The 25,454-nt window shown below is 54.3% G+C and overlaps 8 protein-coding genes across 8 annotated transcripts; 4 read left to right on the plus strand and 4 right to left on the minus strand.

Moving 5' to 3' along the window:
• Positions 1 to 2,394: 2,394 nt before the first annotated feature.
• Positions 2,395 to 3,825, minus strand: CCMA1212_004193 (uncharacterized protein; the record flags this gene model as incomplete). The annotated part of the gene is made up of 3 exons (XM_073701509.1): positions 2,395 to 2,515; positions 3,046 to 3,280; positions 3,822 to 3,825. The coding sequence occupies 3 exons, from the start codon at positions 3,823 to 3,825 to the stop codon at positions 2,395 to 2,397; spliced, it is 360 nt and encodes a 119-aa protein (XP_073559384.1).
• Positions 3,826 to 4,909: 1,084 nt separating this feature from the next.
• Positions 4,910 to 5,246, minus strand: CCMA1212_004194 (uncharacterized protein; the record flags this gene model as incomplete). Its single annotated transcript, XM_073701510.1, is given in 2 exon segments — positions 4,910 to 4,996; positions 5,007 to 5,246. 2 exon segments carry the CDS (start codon positions 5,244 to 5,246, stop codon positions 4,910 to 4,912), a joined length of 327 nt encoding a protein of 108 aa, XP_073559381.1.
• Positions 5,247 to 13,149: 7,903 nt separating this feature from the next.
• CCMA1212_004195 (uncharacterized protein) lies at positions 13,150 to 14,064 on the plus strand (the record flags this gene model as incomplete). Its single annotated transcript, XM_073701511.1, has 2 exons — positions 13,150 to 13,905; positions 14,002 to 14,064. The coding sequence occupies 2 exons, from the start codon at positions 13,150 to 13,152 to the stop codon at positions 14,062 to 14,064; spliced, it is 819 nt and encodes a 272-aa protein (XP_073559382.1).
• Positions 14,065 to 14,955: 891 nt separating this feature from the next.
• CCMA1212_004196 (uncharacterized protein) lies at positions 14,956 to 15,755 on the plus strand (the record flags this gene model as incomplete). The annotated part of the gene is made up of 3 exons (XM_073701512.1): positions 14,956 to 15,210; positions 15,311 to 15,438; positions 15,530 to 15,755. 3 exons carry the CDS (start codon positions 14,956 to 14,958, stop codon positions 15,753 to 15,755), a joined length of 609 nt encoding a protein of 202 aa, XP_073559379.1.
• Positions 15,756 to 15,987: 232 nt separating this feature from the next.
• On the minus strand, positions 15,988 to 17,141 carry CCMA1212_004197 (NADH dehydrogenase [ubiquinone] 1 alpha subcomplex assembly factor 5; the record flags this gene model as incomplete). The annotated part of the gene is made up of 2 exons (XM_073701513.1): positions 15,988 to 16,809; positions 16,884 to 17,141. 2 exons carry the CDS (start codon positions 17,139 to 17,141, stop codon positions 15,988 to 15,990), a joined length of 1,080 nt encoding a protein of 359 aa, XP_073559380.1.
• An 821-nt stretch (positions 17,142 to 17,962) lies between these two features.
• On the plus strand, positions 17,963 to 21,263 carry CCMA1212_004198 (AP-2 complex subunit alpha-2; the record flags this gene model as incomplete). The annotated part of the gene is made up of 4 exons (XM_073701514.1): positions 17,963 to 18,459; positions 18,534 to 18,868; positions 18,927 to 20,878; positions 21,099 to 21,263. The coding sequence occupies 4 exons, from the start codon at positions 17,963 to 17,965 to the stop codon at positions 21,261 to 21,263; spliced, it is 2,949 nt and encodes a 982-aa protein (XP_073559377.1).
• A 616-nt stretch (positions 21,264 to 21,879) lies between these two features.
• Positions 21,880 to 22,813, minus strand: CCMA1212_004199 (uncharacterized protein; the record flags this gene model as incomplete). The annotated part of the gene is made up of 2 exons (XM_073701515.1): positions 21,880 to 22,560; positions 22,700 to 22,813. 2 exons carry the CDS (start codon positions 22,811 to 22,813, stop codon positions 21,880 to 21,882), a joined length of 795 nt encoding a protein of 264 aa, XP_073559378.1.
• A 407-nt stretch (positions 22,814 to 23,220) lies between these two features.
• CCMA1212_004200 (uncharacterized protein) lies at positions 23,221 to 24,312 on the plus strand (the record flags this gene model as incomplete). Its single annotated transcript, XM_073701516.1, has 1 exon — positions 23,221 to 24,312. One exon carries the CDS (start codon positions 23,221 to 23,223, stop codon positions 24,310 to 24,312), a length of 1,092 nt encoding a protein of 363 aa, XP_073559910.1.
• Positions 24,313 to 25,454: the final 1,142 nt, after the last annotated feature.

Raw genomic sequence — 25,454 nt, forward strand, 5'->3', positions numbered from 1 at the left:
CCCCCCCCCCCCCCCCTTCTCCGCATACCCACCACACCACACCACACACTACAGCCCCCATCTCCCCATCTTGCATCGTGCATATGTACAATATCTTCCACCTACAGTACTAGTCCATTTTCCTCTCTTGCTTTACTACTACTACTACTAGTTCATGCACTGCATCAGTTCAGCTCAACTCTCCCTTTTCACTCCTAGTGGCCAACCAAATCCCAAAGTGCGGAAATGGTACCTGCAGCCGGGTAGCTTTCCCCGGATCCCGGAGCTTTGGGTCCTCGGTCTGTCTACTTCCTCTCCCTTGCGTCGTGTTTTGAAGGGGGATGTGTGTGAATTTTTTTTTACTTTTTTTGCTTTTTTTCTTCTCCTTGGTTGTTGAGGGTGTATATGTAGCTAAGGTACAAGTAGGTAACGTCCATGTAAAGCCAAGAGATGGGACGAGTGTCGGTCGGAGCGGAAGACGGGAGAGGAAGAAAAGAAAAGAAAAGAAGAGTGCCAACCTAATAGGATGTAAGGGGAGATGAGGAATCGGGGCCAGTATCCAACCGAGATCCATTCACGATGCGGCTGAAGAGGGCCAACTATTAGTACCTAGGCAGACGAACTGAAGTATATGTAGCTCACCTAGCTGATGATCACTTTTCCAAGGAAATCTGGTTTCCCCCTTGCATCTCGTATCCGCTCATCGTACATGAAATCCATCGTGCACCAAGTCCCCCAATAGTCTTCTCATCTCCAGACACCAAAAACGCACAAAAGCAACAAACAGCAAAACCTACAAAACGAAAAGTAAAAAGAAAAGAAAAAGCAAAAAGAAAAAGTAAACCGCTCGGGCCCCGTCTCTACATAGCTGACTTGGTGTGTTTGTATCGCATCTCTTTTCTTTTTTTCTTTTTTTTTCTTGTTTTTTGCACAGAGTATGGCAAGGTACATGTAGCATCATGCAAGTTTGCCGCTCTCCGTGATGTACTCGGCTGCCAAGTCTTGTTGTCTCTCGCCTGGGCTTTCCCTTGCCGTGGCAAAATCTCGCCTTTTGTTGCCCTTGCCTTTTCTGTTTTTGTCTTTTCTTTTTTTGTCTTTTTCTTTTCTCGCCCCGTGATGTCAGTCCAGCTTTTCGTCACAGACAGATCACAGACAGATCACAGACAGATCACAGACAGATCACAGACAAATCACAGACAAATCACAGACACAGGCTATCATGCCAAGGGATAGAAGAGACTGATCCGGGAAAGCGAGAGACGACTGACAATCTTTCCGGTGCCTGCGGAAACAGTCACTGTCAGTATGCATGCAAAGATCGAGATCTCAAGTGTGTAAAAGTAAATCAACATGTATGACATGTTTGCCGCGAAGCAAGCTCTATTCTATAATCTGTTTCTATCTAGAGTTGTAAAAAAAGCCAAGAAAAAGGGGGTATCCTTCGGAGCCAATCTTCAGCTCGGGCCATGCATAGCCAACACGGCCAAAGATCTTTTTTGGTGTGCTCTTTGCCAAACCCCAGACTCATTGTACATTTGGGGAAGATTAAAAAAAAAAAAAAAAAGAAAGAAAGAAAAAGCAACAGGGCGTTTTGAACCAACCGCTGCGTATGGTGTTGGTCGACGCCCGCTTGTACCTTGCATTGGTGCGATCCCCGCGAAGGGCCGAACGGAAAAAGGCGAAATCAAGACAAATACTTTTGCAGGTATTTGTCACCCAAAATTTCTATATGCAAAAAGATCCCATTTTGTTGAAGCCGAAGAATCCCCATCCGGTTTTGGTCTCGCCCTCTCTCGTTCTCTCCTTGGTCCCCAGCGTGGTATGACCCTTGTTGTTGGGGATGTGAAATGGCCTGGTGTGCTTTCATCTCGGTCGCCGCCAGAATTCGGAATGGAAGGCGGGTGTCATGGCGAGGCAAATCGTTGGCGCGCATTCCAGTATGTGTCGCCCTTGTCAAGGGTCAAGGGTAGGATAGTAGCCAGCGCTGAGGGAGGAGAACAGAGAAAGGGGCCAAGGGAAGAAAAAAAAAACAACTGGGAAAGTGAATTCCCGCAAACAAGTCCGTCTAAGTAAAACGCCGTTTCCCTTTTTTTGGTGAAAGAGAAGGAATCCCGTTGAAATAGTAACACGTCCGAGATCACGCCGGTGATCTGGGAAAACCTCAGAGTAATAGGAAAAGGGCCTTGTTCAATCGTGCGAAGCGTTCTTTCGTTGGTCGACGGCGAATGTCTTGAAAAATCCGTAGTATGAGTCCCCGAGAGTGCGATTAAGAGTATTAAGAAGATGGTATGCGAGGCCCCATCGCTTGCGACTGAGCCTCAGAAACAGGTGAAGACGAAGAGAAGGAGGAGGAGGACGTGGGCCGCATCTTGATGGTGGAGAGCATTGCCGAATCCCGTGAGGTCGCGTCCCCATTTACTGAGGCTGAGGAGGAGGAGGCTTGGGGAGGCCAGTGGTGTCGTAGGCGCCACGGCCGAAGTTGGTGGGCTTGGAGCAGGACTCAATCATTTTGATGGTGGCGTGTGAGGGTGAGGTTCTGCAGAGGGCATGTTTGTTAGCAAGGACGGAGGTGGTGGAAGGGCGAAGCGAAGGTGTCTGTGTCGACTTACATTAAAAGGTGTAGTATGAAGCAGTGATTGGAATGTTCGTCGAAAGATGGATGACGAAAGCAGCTGAGCGTGTGTGCGAGAGAGCGTGAAATGCCAGACGGCTTATTAGATTAAGTCGAGAGAGAGTGTGATGGATGTGTCGTTTCGAGAGCCAAAAGGAGTGGACTGGATGTTGTTTCGTGGACGACGCCGGCGCGCAGTAAAGAGTGTAACAAGGCAAAAAGACGGAAAGGGATTAAAAGATGATGATGGTCGAAACCGAGAAACCGGAGGCGGGGAGCGAGAGGAATAAATAAACAAAAGATTCAAACAGCCTTTTGCTGGAAGCCGGTTAGGAATTAAGGGAATAGGGGCCCTTGTTGACGAACGGCAAGCTTGGTAATTAATTAAACGGGAGCGCACAAGTCGCTGTGGATGGCAATCGGATACGCCGCTAAGAGAAGCCGGACACGGGTACCTGACGCTGGTGCGAGAAACTGTGTGGATATTGGGGTGTGTGCCGTATTCGGGCAGAAAAAGGAACAGACGGGAGGGTGAGCGTGAGCGTGAGCAAGGCTCTTCCGTCTGTTGTGTGTAGTAGGTGTGTGCGTGTGTGTGTGTGTGAGGGGTGGAGACCAAGAAGGTGTATGAGATGGGAGATTGAGATGAGATGAAGAGGGCTTTGGCTTGTGTTGTTGCTTTTTGGGCTTGTGCTGGAGAGAGCGAAAGGGTTGACGCTGCGCCTCTGGTGTAAGTTGGCCAAGGGAGACCTGTTGTATGAGAGTGTGTATTGTGCGCGAGTGAGAGTGTTGTCTGTCAAGGAATGGGAGCGGTTGGATGGAGAGGGAGTCAAGAGATTCGGGAGGGAGGGAGGCAGCCTTTTTGTATTGAGTTGCGACAAGACTCGTCCTGTTTCCTCTTCGCTCTCGATGCAAACAAAAAAACCGATGGAAAAAGGAACCTTGGAGCAGGGAAAACACAAGAAACGACACACGCTTTCCAAGGTACCAGTATACAGTACCTCGCAATCCCAGGCCAAAAAAGACGTTGTTGTTCCAGAGGATGCCAAAATTGCCCGTCTTAGGCCCGGCTCTGTGGGAGCGAGAAAGGGAAGGGGGAAAAGGAGGGTACCAGAACGGGCAGGGATGCCATCATGTACCCTGTCTGTCTGGAGGCTGCAGGACTGGAGCTGGTACATGCAGGCCCTGGCCTTGCATCCGCGGCAGCTGTCACTATGGAAATCAAAATGCAGACCCATGATCTCTTGTTCGTTCCTGGAACAGTGGAGCCCTGCGGCCCTGGTCAAACCATGTCGGCGGCGTCGGGCGGTGGAGACGCAGGCATATTGATTCAAACTGGTGCGGGAGGAGAAGAAAGTTGAAGCCATCCAGTCCATTGGATGGGGAACAGGGACATGGCTGGTCACGGAGGTCCAGGTCAGGGCAGGGCACTCCCTTGAGCTACCTACTAGTAGTAGGTAGGTAAGGGCTAGTGGATGGAGTGCACTCCCAGCGGCTGGTGCTGTATTACAGGCGCCGCAGCCACTGCAGCTCCCGAGGCAGCCCGTCCGGGACGCTGGAGCATGTGCTGAGGCATCAATCGGGCAATTGTCTGGTCGCCTCTACGGAGCTGAAGCTGGAGGTTAGCAGCAAGTTCGAGGCGAGGCAAGCTTCAACGCCGCCGCGCCCTGGTCAGCCCGACCCAAAACGCTGGGCTGCAACTCTATTCATGCTACGGGTGTCGGTGGTGCCTCGTATCGAGAGTTTGTGCCAGTTATGTATGCAGTGCGAGGAAGCTGGACTCGTTACGACTTGTAATTGATTTACTCGTACTGTATTTAACCATTGGATACTTCCGCCAGGCACCGCAGCTTCTATTAATGGAAGCCGTTACAATGATGCCGTCAGTCCATCTGTCAGTAGCTCGCTCAGGTAGGATCATGCCGTCAGACAGGTGCCCTGGCGTTATTACTCGTGCACCTTACTGTACCTTGGCTGTATCTCTTCAGCAACAGGTAGCACAGACACCAAACGGCAATGTACAACCTCGCAGATGACATTGGACTGATCTAATTCCACCCTCGCTACCACCGCCGTGGCGTGTTCAATTATAGCTTATAGCCCGGACACGCGAGAAACAACGTTTGGTCCAAGCCTCGATCCAGAGATAAGCCATCCCGTCCGCGAAAACGAACCAAAGCTACATGTACCAATTGCCCGAGCCCAGCAAGCACAGGCATGTTCCGGGCACCGTGTACCTGGTTCAGGAACGAGGAAAAAAGGTCCTGACAGGCCGCACTTTACAGGCAGGCAGCCGGGCAACTTTACTCCCTGATGAGAGCCTCACGAGTGGAGCAGCAAAATACCGCCAGACTCCTCTTCTGCCTGCACCACCCCGCCGTGTCCAGGAACGGGAACGGTACTTGTTTCCTGCAGGCACCGTCCGCGCGGGAACGGTATTTCGCACCCCGATCATGCATGTACCTTGCATGTAGCTGTTGCATGCAGGGTCCTGCAAGTCCTTGGGAAAGAGAGCTGCTGCTGGTCCCGCGCCTTGCTTGTTCCAGAGCCCTTCCGTCGCGCCGGCATCAGCTCCCCGGAGCTCCAGGCCGGTAAGACAGGGCTCCTTCCAGGGAGCAAAGGGGGAATAGCGGCGGTTTTTCTTTTTTTCTTTTTCCATCCCGTGTCTTGTCATTTTTTGCGGTTCATGTCTGGGATGTTCGGGTAACGGGTCCAAGATAAAGGAGATGCCAGATCCAGGGGAGGAGACCCGAGGAGACGGCATCACAGTAAAAAACGGGACATTCAAACGAACCAGCCATCCGATACTACCCAGAACATTGAGTAATACTTCCTACTGCCTCCTACGGCAACATGGAGAAACCGGAATCTATTCCCAAGAGCTCCATGGAAAACCCCCAAAAAAAGTCGCCCAATAAAATCCACAGTCCAGGCGCTACTGTAAGTTCCTTCTTTTCCCGCCTTGCAGTAGGAGCTCCCTCTAGCTAGTCCAGTTACGGCACTGATTTTACATTGCAGTTCCAGCTTTCTTGCCCATCTAGTCCTCAACTCTGGCGCTATGTCACACTCGGCATAGCGCATCTACCCGAAACGGTAGCTTCGAATTCGTCCCGCTGCAACAGAAATCTTCTAGAAACGGAGCCGGCCCTGGCTATCAATATTCTTCCCTGTAAGGTACCTCGTACCCCGACGGCAAAGCAAGCATGAAGCACTGCAGTCAATGCAAACGGGCTCGAGGCGAAGGCCGTGAGAGGTCAAGCTTCTCGGTCAATGGTTGCCGGCTGTACCTGCATTTTTTTTTTTTTTTCACGTTTGCCTCCTATTCTTAGGGTTGGTTTTGTTTTACTAGTACTTCATGTCTGTGTTATGCCATGTCAAGCGTCAAGGTCGACGACGCCCTTGCAGAGGCTGAGCGTGATTGAAGCTTGTTGCTGCGGAAGCATCGTCGGCTAACCAGCCGCACACTCGGAACATGACATTGATATTACCCAACCCCAGGCTGCAAGCACTGTACATACACTTGGGCAATCAATCAGTCGCAAAGACGTTGGCTTTCCAGCCCCAGAATACACGGCAGCAGTGGCGAATTGCAAGGAGAGACGAGACAAGCTGTGCCTATCTTTCAGCCTACGAGTAAGTCTAACCACCTACACCTTATGCACACGCCGCGGCTCCTGCTCTTGTTATTACCACCTGTTTGCCGTGACACCGTTCCCTCCCGCCGATCCGAGTCATTGCAAACCCCGTCCCTTCTCGGTTTTTTCCTTTTTCTTCTGGCTTCTTTTGCCGCCGTGTCTCGGTCCGTGTCCCGCGGGAGCGGTCCCGGGCCAATTTCCACAGGTTTTAGGCAGTGCTCTGAGCTGCTAGGTGCTGACTCTACCTACCTACCTAATAAGGTACACGTATGTATAGACGAACGGCAAGAGGATCAAGAGACGAATCACAACGGCCGCATGTCTAACACATTCATCGACCGTCCCGAGAAAAAGAAAAAAAAAAAAGAAAAGAAGAGCAACAAGGTGGCAAGTGAAAACAAGAAAAGAGATAAATCAGAAACGACACATCCAGGTCGGTCCCTCGTCAGGTTGGTAGGGGAGTTTCACAATTGCCTGGGCTCTCAGTGGTGGCGTTTTCATCGACACGACACGGCACACGCCTCCAGCTTCCCTTGCTCACTTGGCCTCTTCGGACAACCGTCCTGAGCTCCCCGGTGCCGTGTTTGTAATTTTTTGCTGTGGAAAACTTGGGCGCCACGGAACGCCGCAACTGTTGTACTTCCTCTCAGCTCCTTTCTCAGTCTGGTGATTGTCGTCTGATACGACAGGGCTGTTGTAGGGGGTGTTTTGGCTCTCCTGGCGGGCCTGGATGTCCTGTGATCCCACCTTTGAATTCCAGGTTGCCCTGCATGTAGGTACTCGCGCGGCACTTACATGCTGGGGGTCACGGTATTACTAGAGGTAAAGGTAAGGTAGTAGCACTATGGCATGTGCCGTGTTACCTGCAGCGCGGTACGTGCAGGTGACATTTGATGTCTGCAACCAGACGTCTGCCGGCAAACGAAGTGCATCTGATAGCAGCCCGCTTCGAGTTCGTTTTTTTTTACACTGGCGACAGCCGGCACAGGCCTCGGCTGGAACGTCAATTCGAAGGCTGCTGCTCAGCTCCTGTGCCTCTGAACGACACTGGCTGCGCACCGCTAACCTAGAATAGAGTGACGGCCGTTGCATCGGTGCTACGCGACGGCCCTACCAGATCAATGTCTGTCAATCGTATCATTTTTGATGTCACACAGTTCTTCTGTCGCACCAAGTGTGTCTGCGTCCCTCAGTCCTAGGTATCTTAGTAAGTACTTCTGGAAAACTGCATTTTGTGGGAACATTATGGGCCGTGGTTACCTCCCACGCTCTTGCCTCCAACTGACCGGCCCCAGGTATCAACCCAGCGTCCCTTCTGCAGAATTCTGCTTCACCGCCCACATCACCACAAAACAAAGAATAATTCCTTCTTTTGGTAAAACAATGAACAAATTCGCACCTTACTCATGCAAACTCCTCCTCGGAGCAGCCCGCAACATCTTCCAGGGTAATTGACTCTTCATCAAGGTACTCCATATGCCATGCTTGTCGTCTCTCGCTGGGCTTCGGTTCAGGCCACGATCGTCTCGAGGGCCCCTATGCCGGCAATAAGGAGAAGTGCCGCTCCTCAGCTTGCCTCGTCGGCTTTCTCCGAATACATGTATTTGCGTCCGGGTAAGGAGGCAGCAGAAAATGCATGCATTTACTGACAAAAGGAGCTCCATATCAGGGTTCTGCTTGTTAACAAGCATATACGCAAGCAAGCAAGGCGAAAGGGCTTCGCCGATGTCCACCACAATGCGTCCCTGATCGACCATGATGCGAGCGTCGCATCATCCCCAAAGACAAGGCAATCCAAGGCAATCCAAGGCAATCCAAGGCCTGGGGTGGATACGACGCAGCTTGGCCACAGCACAGGGGCTTGCTCATGCAGCCCCTTGCCGCGATGTCAAGCAGCAGCATGGCAGCTCGAGTGGCTGCACAAGGCCGCGTTTGGAATATGAAGCATGGCGATATGCATGTGCCAGTGGCACAGCGTCTGTTTGTCTCCCAGCCCGGAGCCCGCCGTCACGACTCCATACTGTGCCACGTCGAGGCGGATATGACCGTCCATCGCCTATCTGGTGATAGTCTCGGAGATTCTACTCGGCCCGCGCCTGTAGTAAACCGTCCCAGGGATCTGGATGTTGCTAGCTGAATGTAACGGCATCGAAGGCTCGTTAGCAAGCTGGTCGCCCCGAGCTGTTCAGCCGCGAATTCGTCTCTTGCTGCGCCTGATGTAGCGACGCGGAGCGAGTGGTAGCACCAACCGCAGGCGAGCCGCCGAATTTGACCTCCCGCGATTCTTTTACCTCTTCAATCCTTCTTGCGAGAGGATGGCGGTAGAACAATCTAGACTGCATTTACCAGGTTTCGGGTGCCGGATGGCTTTGGGCGCTATTCCTCAGCTTCCCGAGCGAGGAGAAGAGGCTTGCAAAACGGACAAACATGCTGCACAGGTGCAGTCTTCTTCAGCTATCCGCGTTTGCTCTGTCGGTTGCCCCAATGCCTGACCAGCTGCATAGCAATCCTTCTCGAAGGCTATGCGACGGCCCTGTATTTCTTGTGCCTGCAGGTGCAGCCGCACAAAGACGCACAAGGTGATTTGTACGAAGCATGCGCAGGGGAGCAACCGTTTTTCCAGAAGCAAGGACGGAACGCTCATATGGAGTGCTTACTGCTGGGTGCAACGTGCCCTTGGCATGCCACGGTCCACAGCAGAGCTTCTTCCAAGCTTCTCCCTCTTTTCCAGCAGTAATACGGGGCACCGAACCCGCATTTCAGGCGGCGGACAGAAGGCAAACGGCAGGGCTGGCTCTGGCAGTGCTCTGCAGCGGCAACCAGGGCCTCTCACCTGATGTTATGCGTCCTCAGTCCTGTGCCTGTGGAAGCTTTCTAGAAGATGGATGCGTCTTTCCGAGATTGGGATTCCCCACAGTCTCCGTTCAATCTCGAAACATGGACAAAGGGGACTTGTCGACAGTGCGAACTATTGCTCGGCCGCTTGTATGAGGCTCTTGGTGAGCTTGGCGAGGCACAAGGGTCCCATGACTTGTCTTGTCGTCGCCGGGACTAGGGGTGAAGAAAGAGAGGGCTTACGGGTCGCTCTGCACGGAGTACAACACATCGACGATCGGTCCGTTCCACTCAAACTTCGGCCAACTGTCGCCTTTCTGCCGTCCGTACGGAAGACAGAAGAATCCCGGCACGGCTCTACTCTTGACACGTAGCGGAGCACAGTTCACAGCCCGGAACCTATCCGTTATTGCCATGGGTTGGTCCCGCCAGGCAAGGGCCGAGCAATGAGACGACGGCAATATGACTTGGAGCAGGCAGAGGGAAGGTTTCTCCTGTTGACAAGGAACCAAATCCGTCAGCTCGCGAGCAGAATCCATCAAACGGCCTCTCAGCGCCATCTCAGCGCCATACCTGCTCTACAAGCGCGGCATTGCATACATGTGTTTACGTATACCGATCACAGAGTCGAGCTTCACGCGTACGACGACGCAACAGCCGCGGTACCAACCTGACACAGAGCATCGTGTGACATTACAGAGCTATGCTCTGCTCCAAACTCTTTTGTGTGTGGGTGGATAGGCCCTGACAGGAACTTTGGTCTGGACGTTCTGGGATTTTGCGTGCACCGGCCGATGCCCAACCGAGAGAAATTCTAGGGACAGATCCTGGTCTACCCGAATCGTGCAACGGCACACTTGGCGCAGTCCGTTCTTCAAGCTTCCAGCAAAGCTTTCATGGCGGCGGCATAACAGCCCAGAGCACGTCTGCTCTGTCCACGTCCCATGTTCATGCCGACTCACAGGGACACCTGCACCTAGGGGACTCGCGCCATACTGGAGTCATGAGTGTTGAAGGCTGAGAACGCCCGGCAAGCCCCGTGTTTGTGATCAGCCAAGTGGATTTGGAAATAGCTACGCCTGGCAGAATCTTCAGCGGACGCTCGGCTGCACCCTGTCGGCCGTTATCCGCATATTCGGCCCCTGCTCACGGCAATACCTGCAAGGCGATAATGGAGTAGCAGCGTCGGTTCGTGCAGCATTCACCCGATGACACTTTGTGCCATTTGAAAGGAAGCAACAAATACGTTTCGTTGCTAATACAAAGCTTGAATAGACGGCGCAGTCTGGCCGCTGATCCCTGTTCCGGATGCCCTTCCGCAGGTGAGATGAGAGCAACCAAGCAAGGTCTGTGGTTGGTTACCAAGTTTTGGAAATAGCGGCGGAATGCCTAGCCCAGCCGTCATCAAATGAAACAATCGCGAGAAGCAACCCAAGATTGCTGCTAGCGGTTAGAGCAAGATTGGGACCAATCTCGACGAGTCGTATTCGTACTTGTACAGCGAGCACTACTTGCACACGACATCCATTTGCATCAGTTGTCCTTCTTTGACTGTCCCCGTGCAATGAGTCGTGAGTCAGCAACATGATGGAGAAGGGACGGACCGGCATTGATTCTGTCGCTGTCAAGCACGGAGCAGCAAGCAGGATTACGGAGCCACGGCACTGCATCTGGCGCTTGCAGAACGGTATCGCCGCGTTCGCCTCGCCGCATCTTGAGCTGAGAGATGGAGCCGGAAAAATGCTATGTCTTAGACCCTTGGTTTCTGTCCCGGTTCCCGCATCGCTGTGGGTTGAGATTCATGCATGTCCGGGCGACAAAGCGCCTGCTCCGTACGAACACGAGCATGCCTCTGCTGTTTATTACGGACGATGCCGCCAAGGGGAACCGGCAGCAAGAACCGCGCCGTGAAAGTGGCCGTTTCAAAAACAACAGAGAGCGATCCAAGGCGGCTAATTGGCATTCAGGCACAACCACTGCTGGATCTGGTAAAAGCCACCAAGCCAGTGCCACGTTTCTCCCCCTTCCCCGGGACCCATGTCTCCAATGTTTCTTCTTCAACCAGTGGATTGATTAACGCCACCGAAACGGGTTCGAAGTGCTCAGTCAACTTCCAGGCTCGATACTACGTGGACAATCACCTGAGCATTGGGATGTCAAAGAGTCCACAAGGCCAGTTTGACATTCCACAAGCAATCTCTCCTATTGCGTCTCCGGCGCGCTGGGTCCGGACAATCTACCTCGGTTACTGATGCCAAGTGCGTTTGCCTGGGGACTAGGATCCGCCAAACCCATCAGGGCGGGTTTCTCTACGATTCCCCGACAAGTCGTTGGCGCCGGGGAGCGCTTCCGCCTGGGAATGTTCCCCTGGGCAACCGGATCCCTAGCTGTTTGATGGAAAAGTCGAAGAACGAGAAAAGAAGAAGAAGCGAAAGGATTGACTTCCCTGCCCGACCCAACAGCCAGGACGGCGGAGGGAGGCTCGCCGGCGCGCGGCGGAGCTCGCTGATAACCGTCGGCCGTAACAGCCCCGTGCTAGCAGGGGATGTCGAATGAGGCCGTTTCGCTTATTAGGCATGAATATGGTGGAGGACGAATCAGTCTTTCTACCTTCTAGAAGCCCCCTTTGATCACCTGTCACGATCTGTATCGGGGAAGCTAGGCAGTGAGGGCCGGGGCCATATTGGAGATGCTGCTTCTGCCGTGGTCATGTGTTGGCCAGTATAGGACTTGGGGGGGCACCGCTGCCATTGCGGAAGAACCCGTGTAGGTCGGCCAATTTCGGCTTTCTAGAACGTGTTCTGGAAGCATTCGAGAGAAGCAGCTGTACAGTATACGATGGGATGAAAGGGTAGCTTCGTGCGACTCTTTCACGTTCGTCCCATGTGGAAATAACTACTGGCACGCACGTACCACGTACAACGGCCGTCATTGAACTTGTGGCATGCCATATGATCCAATATTCAGGAGCACAGGGATAGCCTTGGAACCCCAACGACGCAGATGGTGGGCAAGGTTCTGTTCTGTCTTGTGGAAAGGGAAGACAAAGCCACAGTCTTTCGAACACGCCACATCACATGGAAACGTCGTGTCATGGTGTGACCCTCGGTGCTGCTGCCGGCGGTCGAGGCAGGCCATCTCCGAGACATTTCCCTCCGGTGAGGATGCGCCTGAGGCGGTTTGTGGTTGCTGAGAGCGTCAGTATGAGGCCGTTGAGGCCGTTTACGGTCAGCAACGGGCGGCCTGTATGAAGGAACGAGGGATAGTTGGGTCGTTTGGAGGATGATGTGCCAGTTGTGGCGGGCAGATTTTGGCGACATTCAATAGTTACGGGGTGGTTTTGGTTTGGATTGGGGGAGTGGCTATATGGATGGGCTGAGTAGGGATATGGATGCTTATTATGCGAATGTAAGGGACACCCGTTTCTTGTCAGCTTGATGTCGCTGGAGGGATATGGTTGACAGAGGCTGGAGGCTTGTCATGATGGCTCGAGGAGAGCTGGACAAAGCTGCTTGGCTTTTGAAGCTGGAGATGGATCATGAGTGTCTCTCGGGAATGATGGGAGACGGTACGACTGCAGTTTGTATCGAGCAGGACCTTGTCATAGAGTATCACACAAGATATAGTAGCGTAACGGTCCCTGTGTAGATTCAGGACATGCTGTAGCATGTGGTAGACGTTGTGTGTAGCAGTCGTAGCAGACAGAGGGGAAACTTCATACGAACCGAGTGGCTCGAATGTTGCGTATCAAGCATCGACGCTCCATTGATCTCGGAACCATTCGTTCCTTACCTACGGCTAGACGACCTCACTGTATATGTGCCATCTCTGCAGAAGATTCCCATTTTACAGGATGCATCTCGTTGGCTCGTCGTGTACGAGGATGAGACGCATGTATCTAGGCTGAAGCTTCTGAGGGGGCTTGGGTTGTCTATTTAGCGTGACGGAGATGGGAGTATGTTCTCTTCTTTGAGTTGGCAATCTGAAGTTGGTTCAATATGTGGCAGCTGTTCCTGGGAAGGGGGCAGTATTTGCATCGACGTGGCACGATCGCTCTACGACCAATACCCGGCCGAAAATATACCCCCGGCAATGGAGAGCTTGTTCTCCAAGACACGAGAAGCAGTCAACCAGCTCGAGGGTGACGGCATTAGTGACCTGAAGTCACCAGCCGTCTGCGTCCTGGCGTACACGGCCGAAAATTCGAAATACAAGCCTCTGGTCGATAAAGTTATCCAGACCATCGACAAGCCCCTGTTTCTACCAATCACCGCCAGTATTGTCGGGTTAGGCGCTGAAGAGGGTGACTATATTGAACCCATCGCAACCATCCTCGTCCACGCTGTGCAAATTCTTCTCTTTGCCCCGACCTCCTGGCAGCCGGATCTCAAGTACTCAACTGGAGAATACGAGCATCGATATCCAACGCCCCCCGGCCATGGTGGCGACTGCAGAAGCGTGGCTGGACAGTACAGCCTGGAGGACCTGCACCGAGCGGTCCTACTATTGCTGTTGTCAATCTATCGTCGACAAAATACGACTCTCAATAGGCTTGCGACACAGCGGGCTCCACAGGCGAGAGGTTTGTTCCCGGGTTATTACGATGTCGTCACCCAGAAGCCTCAGGCGGCGGTGACTCCCACAGGCCCAGTAGAGGAGGCGGCGATCCGGATATTACGCAATCCCCTCAAGCCAGCAACGCGATCAAACACAACCGCGTCAGTGTCCTCGCTCACCACCCCGACCAAGTCCCGGTCCAAAGGCACAAGCTTGCCGACCACGCCTCGGAAATCCGCGCAACCCAGCGTTGACGACTGGCTGGAATTTCAGAATTTGTTCGTCGAATGCGTGAATGCTCAACAACGCGGTTGCAGAGATGGCAGTGACCTGAAGCACTCGGAGCCATTGTATCGCTTGCTGGAGCTAATGTCCGTCGCGGCTTAGGATGCCGTGACGGATGAGATACAACGCGAGTTTGAGTGGGACGACCATGAGGAGAACTTGTAGATTTGAGACAGTGTTCATGCAATCGAGGGAAGGGGTATCTGTGGCCCTCAATAGCATGAGGTACAGGTTTCTGACGTAGAGTCATTGAAGCTTGACGTAGTGGGAGGTGGCCAATGATCGCAGACATGCGTTGACGGTATATGTCTCTGGGGAGTAAAAGTGATACAGATTGTAGTCCGGTCTACAGGGTAGTTCTTGAAGGGAATGAAGCTTGCCAAAGGTGAAGAAACGCTGGAGGGATAGGTCAAGGTGCTACGTTTGGTATTCAGGTAAACCATTATTGGATTTTATATCTTTGGTCAATATCTATCACATTCTGTTTGTTTTATGTGGCTTCCGCTTGGGTGCTCGACTTTGAGGGAGTGTTGAAGTCCTTTAGGCTTACAGGTTTGAAGTTGAATTGTCCCTGGTGATGTCTAGTAACGAAACTTTGAAGACGTGCAATAAGCGAGCACAAAGCCACCACAAATTCCTATAGCAAATGTTACCAAGGAGGAAAACAATAGCTGAGGACTCGTTCATGCAATTGGTCATCATACAAAATGGCATTGTCATGTTAATTCCCATTCACACAGACTTTGTCCCTGAACATGTTTGATAGGTACAACGAGACACACAAGCAATACAGTGCGCTACCGAGTATCCGCTAACGCCCAACGCAGGCATCCTCCCCCACAGCCCCTCCGTGACGCAGCATCCGGAAGCTCCAACTTCAACACCCAAAGCTCCAACCTGGACATCTCTCTCCCTGTTCACTCTCCCCCCCCCATCTCTTCGCAGTCCGCCAAACCTCACCTCTCACCCCCTCCTTAACCCCGACCGAAACAAACAACGAAAAAAAACTCCTCTAGTATACGAAGACGCCGAATAAAAAAAGAAAAAAAGCCCAACATGTCCATCATCCAGCACCACACCGCCGCCTCCCTCAGCGACGCCTGGCGCACCGTCAACATCGACATCCTGACCGAGGACTCGAGCATCAACTTCGACACGTCGACGCTGCGCCCGCCGCAGCCCGAGATCGCCGAGGCCGACGTGCGCGCGCTGGCCTCGCAGGTGCGGCAGCTGCTGCGGGGGGGCGACGCCGAGGGCGCGCTGAGGGGGTGTCTCGAGACGCCCGTGTATAACGGGACGGATGCTGCAAAGGTGCTTTTGAGCTTTGCAATTGCCCTCTTGGCTCGTTCATGTTGGAAGGGACGGGTGTGATGGTGGCGCTGAGTTGCTGACGGTTGTGTGGTTATTATAGGAGGCGCATTTGCAGACGATCATCGAGGTCCTGCAGTCCATCAAGGCGAGCGACATGACGCCCCTGCTCAAGGGCATCTACGCAGCCCCCGGCGGAAGCGAGCTCCTCGACGTCCTCATGAAGTACATGTGAGTTCTCATTTCAACAGCAAAACCACGAAAAACAACCGGCAGAAAGGCCACACAAACACGCGCTGACACGGGTTCCCAACGCCCCCAGCTACAAGGGAATGGCCAGCGGAGTGCCCGCCGCCCCCGGACTCAAGTCCCCCGCCAAGATGACGCCCCAGTCCACCGGCTTCAGCCAGATCGGCTCACGGCCCGGCGTGTCCAACGAGCCTGCGTCGGCGGCCATGAGCGTGCTGCTGAGCTGGCATGAGAAGCTGGTGGAGGTTGCTGGGCTGGGGTGCATTGGCCGGACGATGACGGACTGGCGGAGGGTGTGATGGGTGCTGTTAGGGATCGGACCGAGGGTGGACGGGGACGCACTGGGAGGAAAGCGTTGTATAGAAAGGGGTTTCGTTGGAGTTTGCTTTACTTTTCAATGACAAAATGGCAGCCAAGATTTCGGCTGTACATTGCTATCCAATGGTCGGTCGAATTATCAACATGACCTATATAAAAAAGAGGGTACAAAATCCGCCTTTTATACTGCGATATAGCTGATATATGCTCATCTTATTTAGTCTCCAATATATCTTTAAGACTCGTCTGCCCGCTTCCTCTGGCCAGAGGCTTCGGCTGGTTCTCTCCCTCACGCCAGCCAATCATGTATATGATTCTAAACGTAGCAGGAATCGATCCGTCCGGATTGCCGTGCAAGGCGCGGTAGATGGCGTCGCCGGCAACCAGCACGTCCCTCCGGATAGGCCCCATCTCGCGGTTCAAGATGGCGTTGCTCTCGCCCATGGCCTGCAGGTCCTGCATCAGGGCAAACATGTCGGGGTAGTCGACGATGATGTCGTCGACGTCCACCGTTAGCATCTTGAAGCCCGCCTTCTGCAGCAGGCCGCCCACGTCGCGCACGTCGGCCAGCGGCGACACGTGCGGGGACATGCCGCCCCTGCGCTCGAGCTCCGCCAGCTGCAGCGACGTGCGCAGCTCGAACAGGGTGTCGCCGCCGAGCATTGCGCCGATGAAGGGGCTGTCTGGCTTGAGGATGTTGTTGATCTGGGCCAGGACGCCGGGGAGGTCGTTGATCCAGTGCAGGCTGAGGGAGCTCAGCACGAGGTCGAAGGACTCGGGTTCAAAGGCGATGGTCTCCTCGTCGTCGACCACCTGGCGCGTGACGTTGAGCTTGCCGTTGAAGTCGTGGTCGGCATCTCGGTAGAGCCTCGTCTCGGACGAGTCGGTTGCGATGAGCTCGCCGATGCGGGACGACAGCGGTGGTGATGTGGGAGTGTTTGGGTCGGGATCGGGATTGTCGCGCGTCAGGGCTTTTGCGACGTTGCAGGAATTGGCGCCGAGATCGAGAGCCTTGGGGAAGTGCCGGTTGATGTCCTGTCAAGAAAAAAAAAAATACATCGTGAGAATGAAGCTTCTGATATGGGGAGCTTGAGCGATTGATGACGTACCAGCAGCCTCTCCGTGAGCCGGACGGCCACCTCGTCCTTGAGATAGTCCGCCTGACGGCTCTCTTCAGCATTGGAAGCTGCGCGCTCCTTCTGAAGCCATTTCGTCCGTCGATTGAACACTTGGAACCGAGTCGCTCCAGAGGCGACCGCATAGCAGCGGCGAGGGGCAGCTGTGAACTGGGAGCTCTTGCGAGGGGCCAGCCTTGCGAGGCTGCTTGCCCAGCTCACGATGGAAGACGAGCGCGCACACGTGGACATGACATGCTCGGGCTCATCTGCAGGAGCGAGTTTGTAGAGGCGAAGCTGAGGTTTGATCACGTCGAGACAATGACGCCAACCACGAGCATCATTGTATGCAAAGTGAAAGTAAAGGTGATACTGCAGTGATGTCGAGTAAATGTCCGGAGACGGCAATCAGCCAATCTCTTAGAGGGCTTCAGCGCGCACGGGCCACCCGCCACAGGGCACAAGCACCTGCTGCACCCGCTGGCGGTTGGAGAGTTTAGCGGCCAAACCCGCTATAGAGGGCTCCAGCCGTCACCTGCAACTGGATCCATTGACCCTTGGAGCCTCGATCCTCCGAGCCCGCCCGCGAGACGCGACTCTCGACCTCGCAAATCACGACCCAACGGCGGCTTCACGCATCGGCTGGACGCTGTTTCACTCCTTTTGGGCGCACTCGGCTGTGACAGACGCTTTGACGGCCTTAGATTGTGCCTCTCGCCGGGTTTTGGCTTCTCTTTCAATAGCCTACCTTGTCCCGTGACAGCCGCCGACGTCTGAAATCGAACAAGACAGACGGATTACATATCCAGTCCTGAAGCCTCGCGATCGCCTCGATTGTCGCCGCATAACCCAGACCTACGCAAACGAGCCCGCCCGACTATGCGATCCCCCCGATAAGGCGACTACTGTTTGGCTTCGCCTACGTCGAGGATTGAATCACTGCGACAGCTGCCGCTCTGCGACTTCGTTTACACCCCATCGATTGACGAGGTCACATTTCCAGGGCCCGAAGAAATAGGGGGGGCGCCGGCTCGATCACCGAGGAAGCAGAACCACCACCCAGGCAGCCCACGATGTCGTCGTCCGGATCAGGCTGGATCGGCCGCTCCAGCAGCAACAATGCCAACATGCGCGGCCTGGTGCAGTTCATCGCCGACCTGCGCAACGCGCGCGCCCGCGAGCTGGAGGAGAAGCGCATCAACAAGGAGCTGGCCAACATCCGCCAAAAGTTCAAGGACGGCAACCTCAGCGGCTACCACAAGAAGAAATACGTCTGCAAGCTGCTGTACATTTACATCCTGGGGTGGAACGTCGACTTTGGCCATCTCGAGGCCGTCAACCTGATTTCCGCCAGCAAGTACTCGGAGAAGCAGATTGGCTACCTGGCCATGACGCTGTTCCTGCACGAGAAGCACGAGCTGCTGCACCTCGTCGTCAACAGCATCCGCAAGGACCTGCTCGACCACAACGAGCTCTTCAACTGTCTGGCTCTGCATGCCATTGCCAACGTCGGAGGTCGCGAGATGGGAGAGGCTCTGAGCGGAGAGGTGCACCGGTTGCTTATCTCGCCGTAAGTTCCAGCACACCTACACAAACCAAGTTGAGATACGGATGAGAATTGTGTACTGACCGTGACGCATCCAGGACCTCCAAATCGTTCGTCAAGAAGAAAGCCGCCCTCACCTTGCTGCGTCTGTACCGAAAGCATCGGGACATTGTCCAGCCTCAGTGGGCCGAGCGCATCATCCATCTCATGGACGATGATGACCTGGGCGTTGCGCTGTCCGTCACGTCCCTCGTCATGACGCTGGCTCAAGACGATCTGGAGCAGTACAAGGGTGCCTATGCCAAGGCGGCGGCGAAGCTGAAGCGCATCCTGATCGACGGCGAGTACACCACCGACTACCTGTACTACAAGGTCCCATGCCCCTGGCTCCAGGTCAAGCTTCTGCGGCTGCTGCAATACTTTCCTCCTTCAGGTGCGTGACATGGATTTGGTTTCTCTCCAGTGCATGACTGGTGCTAATTGCAGTGCAGAGGACACGCACGTGCGCGAGCTCATTCGAGAGTCTCTGCAAAAGATCCTCAACCTCGCCATGGAATCGAGCAAGAACGTGCAGCAGAACAACGCCCAAAACGCAGTGCTCTTCGAGGCCATCAATCTCATCATTCACCTCGACACGGAGCAGGACCTGATGAAGCAAATCTCGTCTCGCCTCGGCCGCTTCATCCAGAGCAGGGAAACCAACGTCCGATACCTGGGCCTCGAGGCCATGACGCATCTGGCCGCGCGGTCCGAAAACCTCATCCCGATCAAGCAGCACCAGGACATCATCCTCAGCTCTCTGAAGGACCGTGACATTAGCGTCCGCCGAAAGGGCCTCGATCTCCTCTACAGCATGTGCGACTCGTCGAATGCGCAGGTCGTGGTGGGCGAGCTTCTGCACTTTTTGCAGAATGCAGACTTTGCCATTCGTGAGGAGATGGTTCTTAAGATTGCCATCCTCACGGAAAAGTACGCCACCGACGTGCAGTGGTACGTCGACATCTCCTTGCGGCTGATCGCCATGGCCGGTGACCATGTCAGCGACGAGGTGTGGCAGCGAGTGATTCAGATTGTCACCAACAACGAGGAGCTCCAGGTCTATGCCGCCCAGACCGCGCTTCAGCACATCCGGGCCGACATCTGCCACGAGACGCTGGTCAAGATTGGCGCCTACATCCTCGGCGAGTTTGGCCATCTCATTGCGGACCAGCAGCGGTGCAGCCCCATTGAGCAGTTCCTGGCGCTGCAGAAGAAGCTGTCGGGATGCTCGTCGAGCACGCGCGCCATGATCCTTTCCTGCTTCATCAAGTTCGTCAACCTGTTCCCCGAGATCAAGCCTCAGCTCGTCCACGTCTTCCAAGTCTACAGCCACACCCTGGACTCCGAACTGCAGCAGAGAGCCTGCGAGTACCTCACCCTGGCGACGATGCCGACGGATGACCTGCTCCGGACAATGTGCGACGAGATGCCGCCCTTCCCCGAGCGAGAATCGGCCCTGCTGTCTCGCCTGCACCAGAAGCATGCCGGCACGAGCGACCGGAGGACGTGGGTCGTCGGCGGAAAGTCTGCCAACACCGAGGCGGAGCTCAACATGGCCAAGCCCGGCGGCTTGAAGAGGACATTTAGCTCCGCCGTTCCGCTCAACGCGAACAAGGCCAACGGTGCCAACGGAGCTCATACAAACGGCGCCTCTGACCTTGCAGGCCTGGACTTGAACTCGCAGCCGATCGAGCCAAAGGCGACAAAGGCACCGAACCTTGCCAGCGCGGCGCACTTGTCGCCCGGGTGGGAGAAGGGCTTCAACAGGCTGCTGCTCAAGGCCGAGGGGGTCTTGTACGAAGATGCGCAGTTGCAGATTGGCGTCCGGTCCGAGTACCGTGGCCAGATGGCCTGCCTCATTGCGTATTTCCGCAACAAGAATCCCGGAACCATCACGTCCTTCACCACGACGCTGGACCTGGACGAGAGCGAAAAGGGCAAGCTCTCCTGGGACGTCAAGGGTCTTCCGGAGAGCACGCTCGGTCAGGGGTCGCAGACACAGCAGGTCATCATGTTTGAGGCCAAGAAGGTGTTTGAGAAGAGCCCGACGATGCGCGTCAGCTACCTGGCCGGTGCGCTGCAGGCACTCACGCTGAAGCTGCCCGTGACCATTCACAAGTTCATGGACCCGGCCGAGCTTTCGGCCGAGGACTTTTTCAAGCGGTGGAAGCAGATTGGCGGCGGTACCCGAGAGGCCCAGGGCATCTTTGGTCTGACGAGCAGGAACGGTGCCAGGGAGCTCAACGAGAAGTTTGTGCTGTCGACGGTCGAGGGCTTCCGATGGCGCGTCCTCGACATGGTCGACCCCAATCCTAAGAACGTTGTCGGCGCCAGTGTGCTTCACACCTCGGAGGGCGGCAAGTTTGGCTGTCTTATGCGACTGGAGCCCAATTATGCTACTCAGGTGAGTTTTCCCTTCTTTCCTCGTTCCTTTCTGCATCGTCCCATTCTGGGATTGATTCGTTCCACATGATGCTTTGCAAAACCAAAGTATTTGCTACTTCAGAACCTCCGGGTCATGAGACAAATTTATTCACCTTTGCCCTGATCTATCACTATCATCACATTTTCAAACAATTCTGGACCTCGCTCAACGAAGGGTGCCGCTAACGCAATCCTTACAGATGATCCGACTGACGATTCGAGCCACGGACGAGTCGGTGCCCCAGGTCCTGTTGAAGCTCATGCAGGATCGGCTTGCTCTCGGAGTGTCGACGCTGCCCGAGAGACACGAGCCGCCGACACGGCAAGACATTTCCGATGCCTTTGGGAGTGTAATGGTTAACTAAACTATGATTATTCTTATATTGTTTATTCCCCCCCCTGAAGCAACCATGGGTTGTCTTTATCTTACTTGTCTTGGGCATATGTGACACAAACTATTACACGACTGACTACTCGGACATGTCTTGGCACCGCATGGAAGCATATTGGCGTTTTATTTATTTCGGGTGAGTAAGTATGATGGATGATGGCCAAGGGCCTTGGATGGAGACCCTTCTGGAGGGTCTTTGGTTGAAGCAGGGATGAGCCAGTGGGGATGATGGCGAGTTTCTTGTTCTTTCTTTGTATGTACCTTAGTCTTTTTGCGCCTCTTATGAAAGCGGCTGTCTTTTCTTCTTATTCACCCCCCTTTTATATCTATATGAGCCTATTGAATCTTGTTGATATAAGTGATGGTCATCCATGGTAGCTTTGTTGTTAGTACCATGTGTATGTTTCAACTCTTCTCGTCCATTTACACATTGTATACGTGCGTAGGTGTGTGTATGCATCGTCATATTATCTCGAGTCTGATCACGAGTCACAGTGAGACGCTTGATGATGATTGCTACATAGTAACCCTTTGGCCTAAGTGTTACTCCCTATATACTACAAATCCCCTCCCCCGCCTCCTACAATCTCCTACTCCTTAATCTTGGCATCCGCCTTCGCCGGCCTCTGCCCGAAAATCGTGCTCCCCACCCTCACCTCCGTGCTCCCCTGCGCAATCGCCCCCTCAAAGTCCTCGCTCATCCCCATGCTCAGCTCCAGCTCGTCAGGATTCAACCCGAGCTCCTTGGCCACCAAATCACGCTGCTCCCTCAACGTCTCAAAATCCTCATTCTGGTTCTCCGGCGTGGTAGCCTTGCTCCGTGCAATCGCCCCAATGGTCATGAGCCCCAAGAACTTCAGCCCAGGACAACTTTCCACAATCTCGCGACACAGGTCCACCGTCTCCTTGCCGGGCTCGCACCCGCTCTTGGCCTCCTCGCCGGAAGTATTCACCTGCACGTGCACGCCGAGCTTCTCTATCTCTGGGTTGGAGGCGATGGCGGCGAGGCGGGCGTTGTTGAGGAGGTGGGCCTTTTTGGGGGAGTCGACGCTGGAGACGCAGAAGAGGTTGGGGATGCGGGCGAGGTGCTTGCAGTGGGTGGACTGCAGGCCGCCGATGAAGTGCCAGTTGATGGTGGAGGGGAGGAGGGCGGCTTTCTGGGAGAGTTCCTGGGCGTAGTTTTCGCCAAAGTGGGTGTGTTGTGTGGGAGGGTTGTGGAGGGCGAGGATGTCGTTTGCTGGCTTTAGTTTGGAGACGGCGACGAGGCGGACCTTTTTTGATATTGAAGTCAGCGGATGCTTTCGTACTGTGTTTTTTTTGGGAACGTGATACTGGGGAGGAAGATTTTAATTCGTCTTTTGAGGATCTGGGTGAGGCAAGGCGAGAGATGTTCGTTTCTCAAGTGCTTACTTGTCGTCCGTGAGCCGCTGATGCAATGGTTTGCTTGACGGCGTTGAGCTGGGATATGAGAGCTTGGGCTCTGGTGGGGTCGATGCGCATTTCTTCGGTGCTTTCGTTGCTCATTTCTACAGATGCATGGGGTCGAGTAAGGCTATGGGAAGATGAGATGAGATGAGAAGGTAAGTGAACAAGTGAGTGAGTCAAGGGGCTGAAGCTATCGAGTAAGTGAAATTGTTTGTGAGGATTGGAGATGGTGGAGATGATTGGGTGGAAGGACCTGGAAGGGATCAATCCAATTGGGCGAATGAGGGATTGAGAGAACGTTGAGGTCGGGTTATTGTCGGCTGTATGCTGGTGACATGTCCGGTACGGCGATGGCCTCACTCTCACTTGAGACAAGCTGTTCTATATACGAATTGATCGCAACTCATTGTAATTACACAAGGAAAAACCCACTTGTTTCTCAAACTTCTTGAGCTTCTCATCATTTAATTTCCGTTACCTTCCCATCACATCTCCCCTCATTCGCAATGGCCACGGACGTCAAGCAAGACAAAAGCCTCCCCTATCCGCCCAAATCCCACCACACATCAGACCCCTTCCTCCAGCCCTTCCTCAACCCGTCCTTCGACCCAGTCACCTACCTCAACACCAGCCTGCCCCCGCTGTCCCTCAAATCGCCCATGCCCTCCAACCACAACGCCGTCCCGCTGTCCGACCTCGCCTCGCAGGCGCAGACGCTGCTCTCGCAGCTCGACGCCCACACCACGCGGCTGTCGGACACGCTGACGCAAATCACCGACGACATCCTCCGGAGCGGCGGCAGGATGTCGTACGAGGTCGAGATGCTGCGGGGCGAGGCGCTGAGCCTGGAGGAGCTGCTGTTTGAGAAGCTGGCGGAGCAGATTGGCATGTTTGTGCCGGGGGGGTTGCAGAAGGAGGGCGAGGCCAAGGCGGAGGAGGTGGAGGAGAAGAAGGTAAAGCCTGTGGAAGAAGGGGGAGAAGGGTCGGAAGCAAAGACTGTCGCGAAACCACAAGATCAGGTGGCGGGCGGAGAGGAGCCCGAGTCTATCAAGCAGCTCAGGACGCTCACGCTCGTCCGGGAGCGATTGGACTCTGTCATCAAGGTATTCGGCGACGCCATGGAATTCAGCTTCCCGCCGTCAGAAGTCTCCGTCAGCTCAGGCTTCCTGTCCGTATCCGCGCCCGAGCCAGGCTCCGATCTACAAAGCTCAGAGGAAAAGGGCCAGCAGACGCTGCAAAAGCTACGGGACGAGGTATCAGGCCTGCTGAACAACAAGCAAGACCCGGTTTCAGGCATCGAAAAGGCAGCCGAGAGGATAGAGCAGCTCAAGAAGCTGGCGACGGTGTGGACGGGCACGGCGGAGGAAAAGGGCCGGACGAGGTTCATCGAGAGCCTGGCCAAGATGGTGGAGGACAGGCACCGCGAGCTGCTCAGGGAGCTGGACGCGAGGAAGAGCGAGGCTGCTGCGACGGCGACGGCGAGCCAACAGGGACGCGGCGGTGGCAGTGCTGCGGTTGCGAGGGAGGCTGCTGGGGAGGCTCAGGCTGCTGGGTTTGGGCTGATGAGCCAGTTGCAGAGGCTTCGCGGTGGCTTGTGAGCTTGAACTTCTGGGGATGAGGCTTGATTGAAGCCTTGAATTCTACATCGTGGCGTATGGGATGAATGCATGGACATTGACATGGCGATCAGTGTCCTCTCAACTTTCGAAGAACTAATCAGAGCATTATTTCCTGCATTAATTGATATGAACGACAAGATGGATCAGAGATCACAAGATGCATCATATTTCAAAGTCATGAAATGCTGTTTCTTTAAGAGACTCGAATAACGTACTTCCGTAGTAGCAAGTATCCATATCAGTTCCTCTATGACGCCGCAAAAGGTAAACGACGGATTGACTTGGATCGCTTAGGTTCCACATCGGGCATAGCGCCCATTAGACGTGCGCCGGCTCTTGCGTTCCTTTTTTTCCCACCGGCAGTGCTCAGTACAGAGTACCTGAGCGCACAGCGGTGATAGACACAGAATGGAAGTACTCGTCGACTCGCGGCAGCAACTTTCTGGGTGCGGAGCCAATCACAGGCCCCGTTTGCAAGCGTCCAGATCTGGCGGGCGGTGAAGCTGCCCAGATTAGGTCAATGCATTTGCAGGCGTGCCTTTTTCTGCTGCTGTACGGCTCTCTTTTGGGCTGATTTGGCTGCTGGAAAGAATAGAAATCGCTGTAAGCTGAGAGGAGTACGGCAGAGTGGCAGAATGGTTGACGAAGGAAATGGGCGAGCACGGGCATAAAAAGTGACAAAATCACGCAGCAGAGGCACGCAGAGGAGCATGTAGCCAACTTGAAAGTTGTTGCGCCTTGGCAGAAACAGGTAGAGCCGCTCAAGTTGAATTCAAGGCTTTGCAAAGTTAATGCAGAGGTGCTTGATCTTTTTCTGCTTAGAGCATACAAATTTGCATTTATATTGCCTCTATCTGCTCTAGGCTTCTTGAATGGCTTCTTCCATGGCTGCAAAGCTTTTCCTTATTCGCACCTGAGTTCAAGGTGAGGTGAAGCCAAAGTGAGCAGAAAAAGGCGGCAGAAAACAGGAACCCACACGCCACTCACTAACACGACCCCCCGGACTTACATACCTACATAAAAGCATCCAGACGCAAGACCCTAGCCAGCCCTTTTGCCCCGGGAAAACCTCCAGAAGCAACACCAACACGGCGACGGATCCTGCTGCTCTTGCAATCTCC

The sequence above is a fragment of the Trichoderma ghanense genome (genome assembly GCF_004382785.1).
Source record: "Trichoderma ghanense strain CCMA-1212 chromosome Unknown scaffold_4, whole genome shotgun sequence".
NCBI classification, from domain to species: Eukaryota; Fungi; Ascomycota; class Sordariomycetes; order Hypocreales; family Hypocreaceae; genus Trichoderma; species Trichoderma ghanense.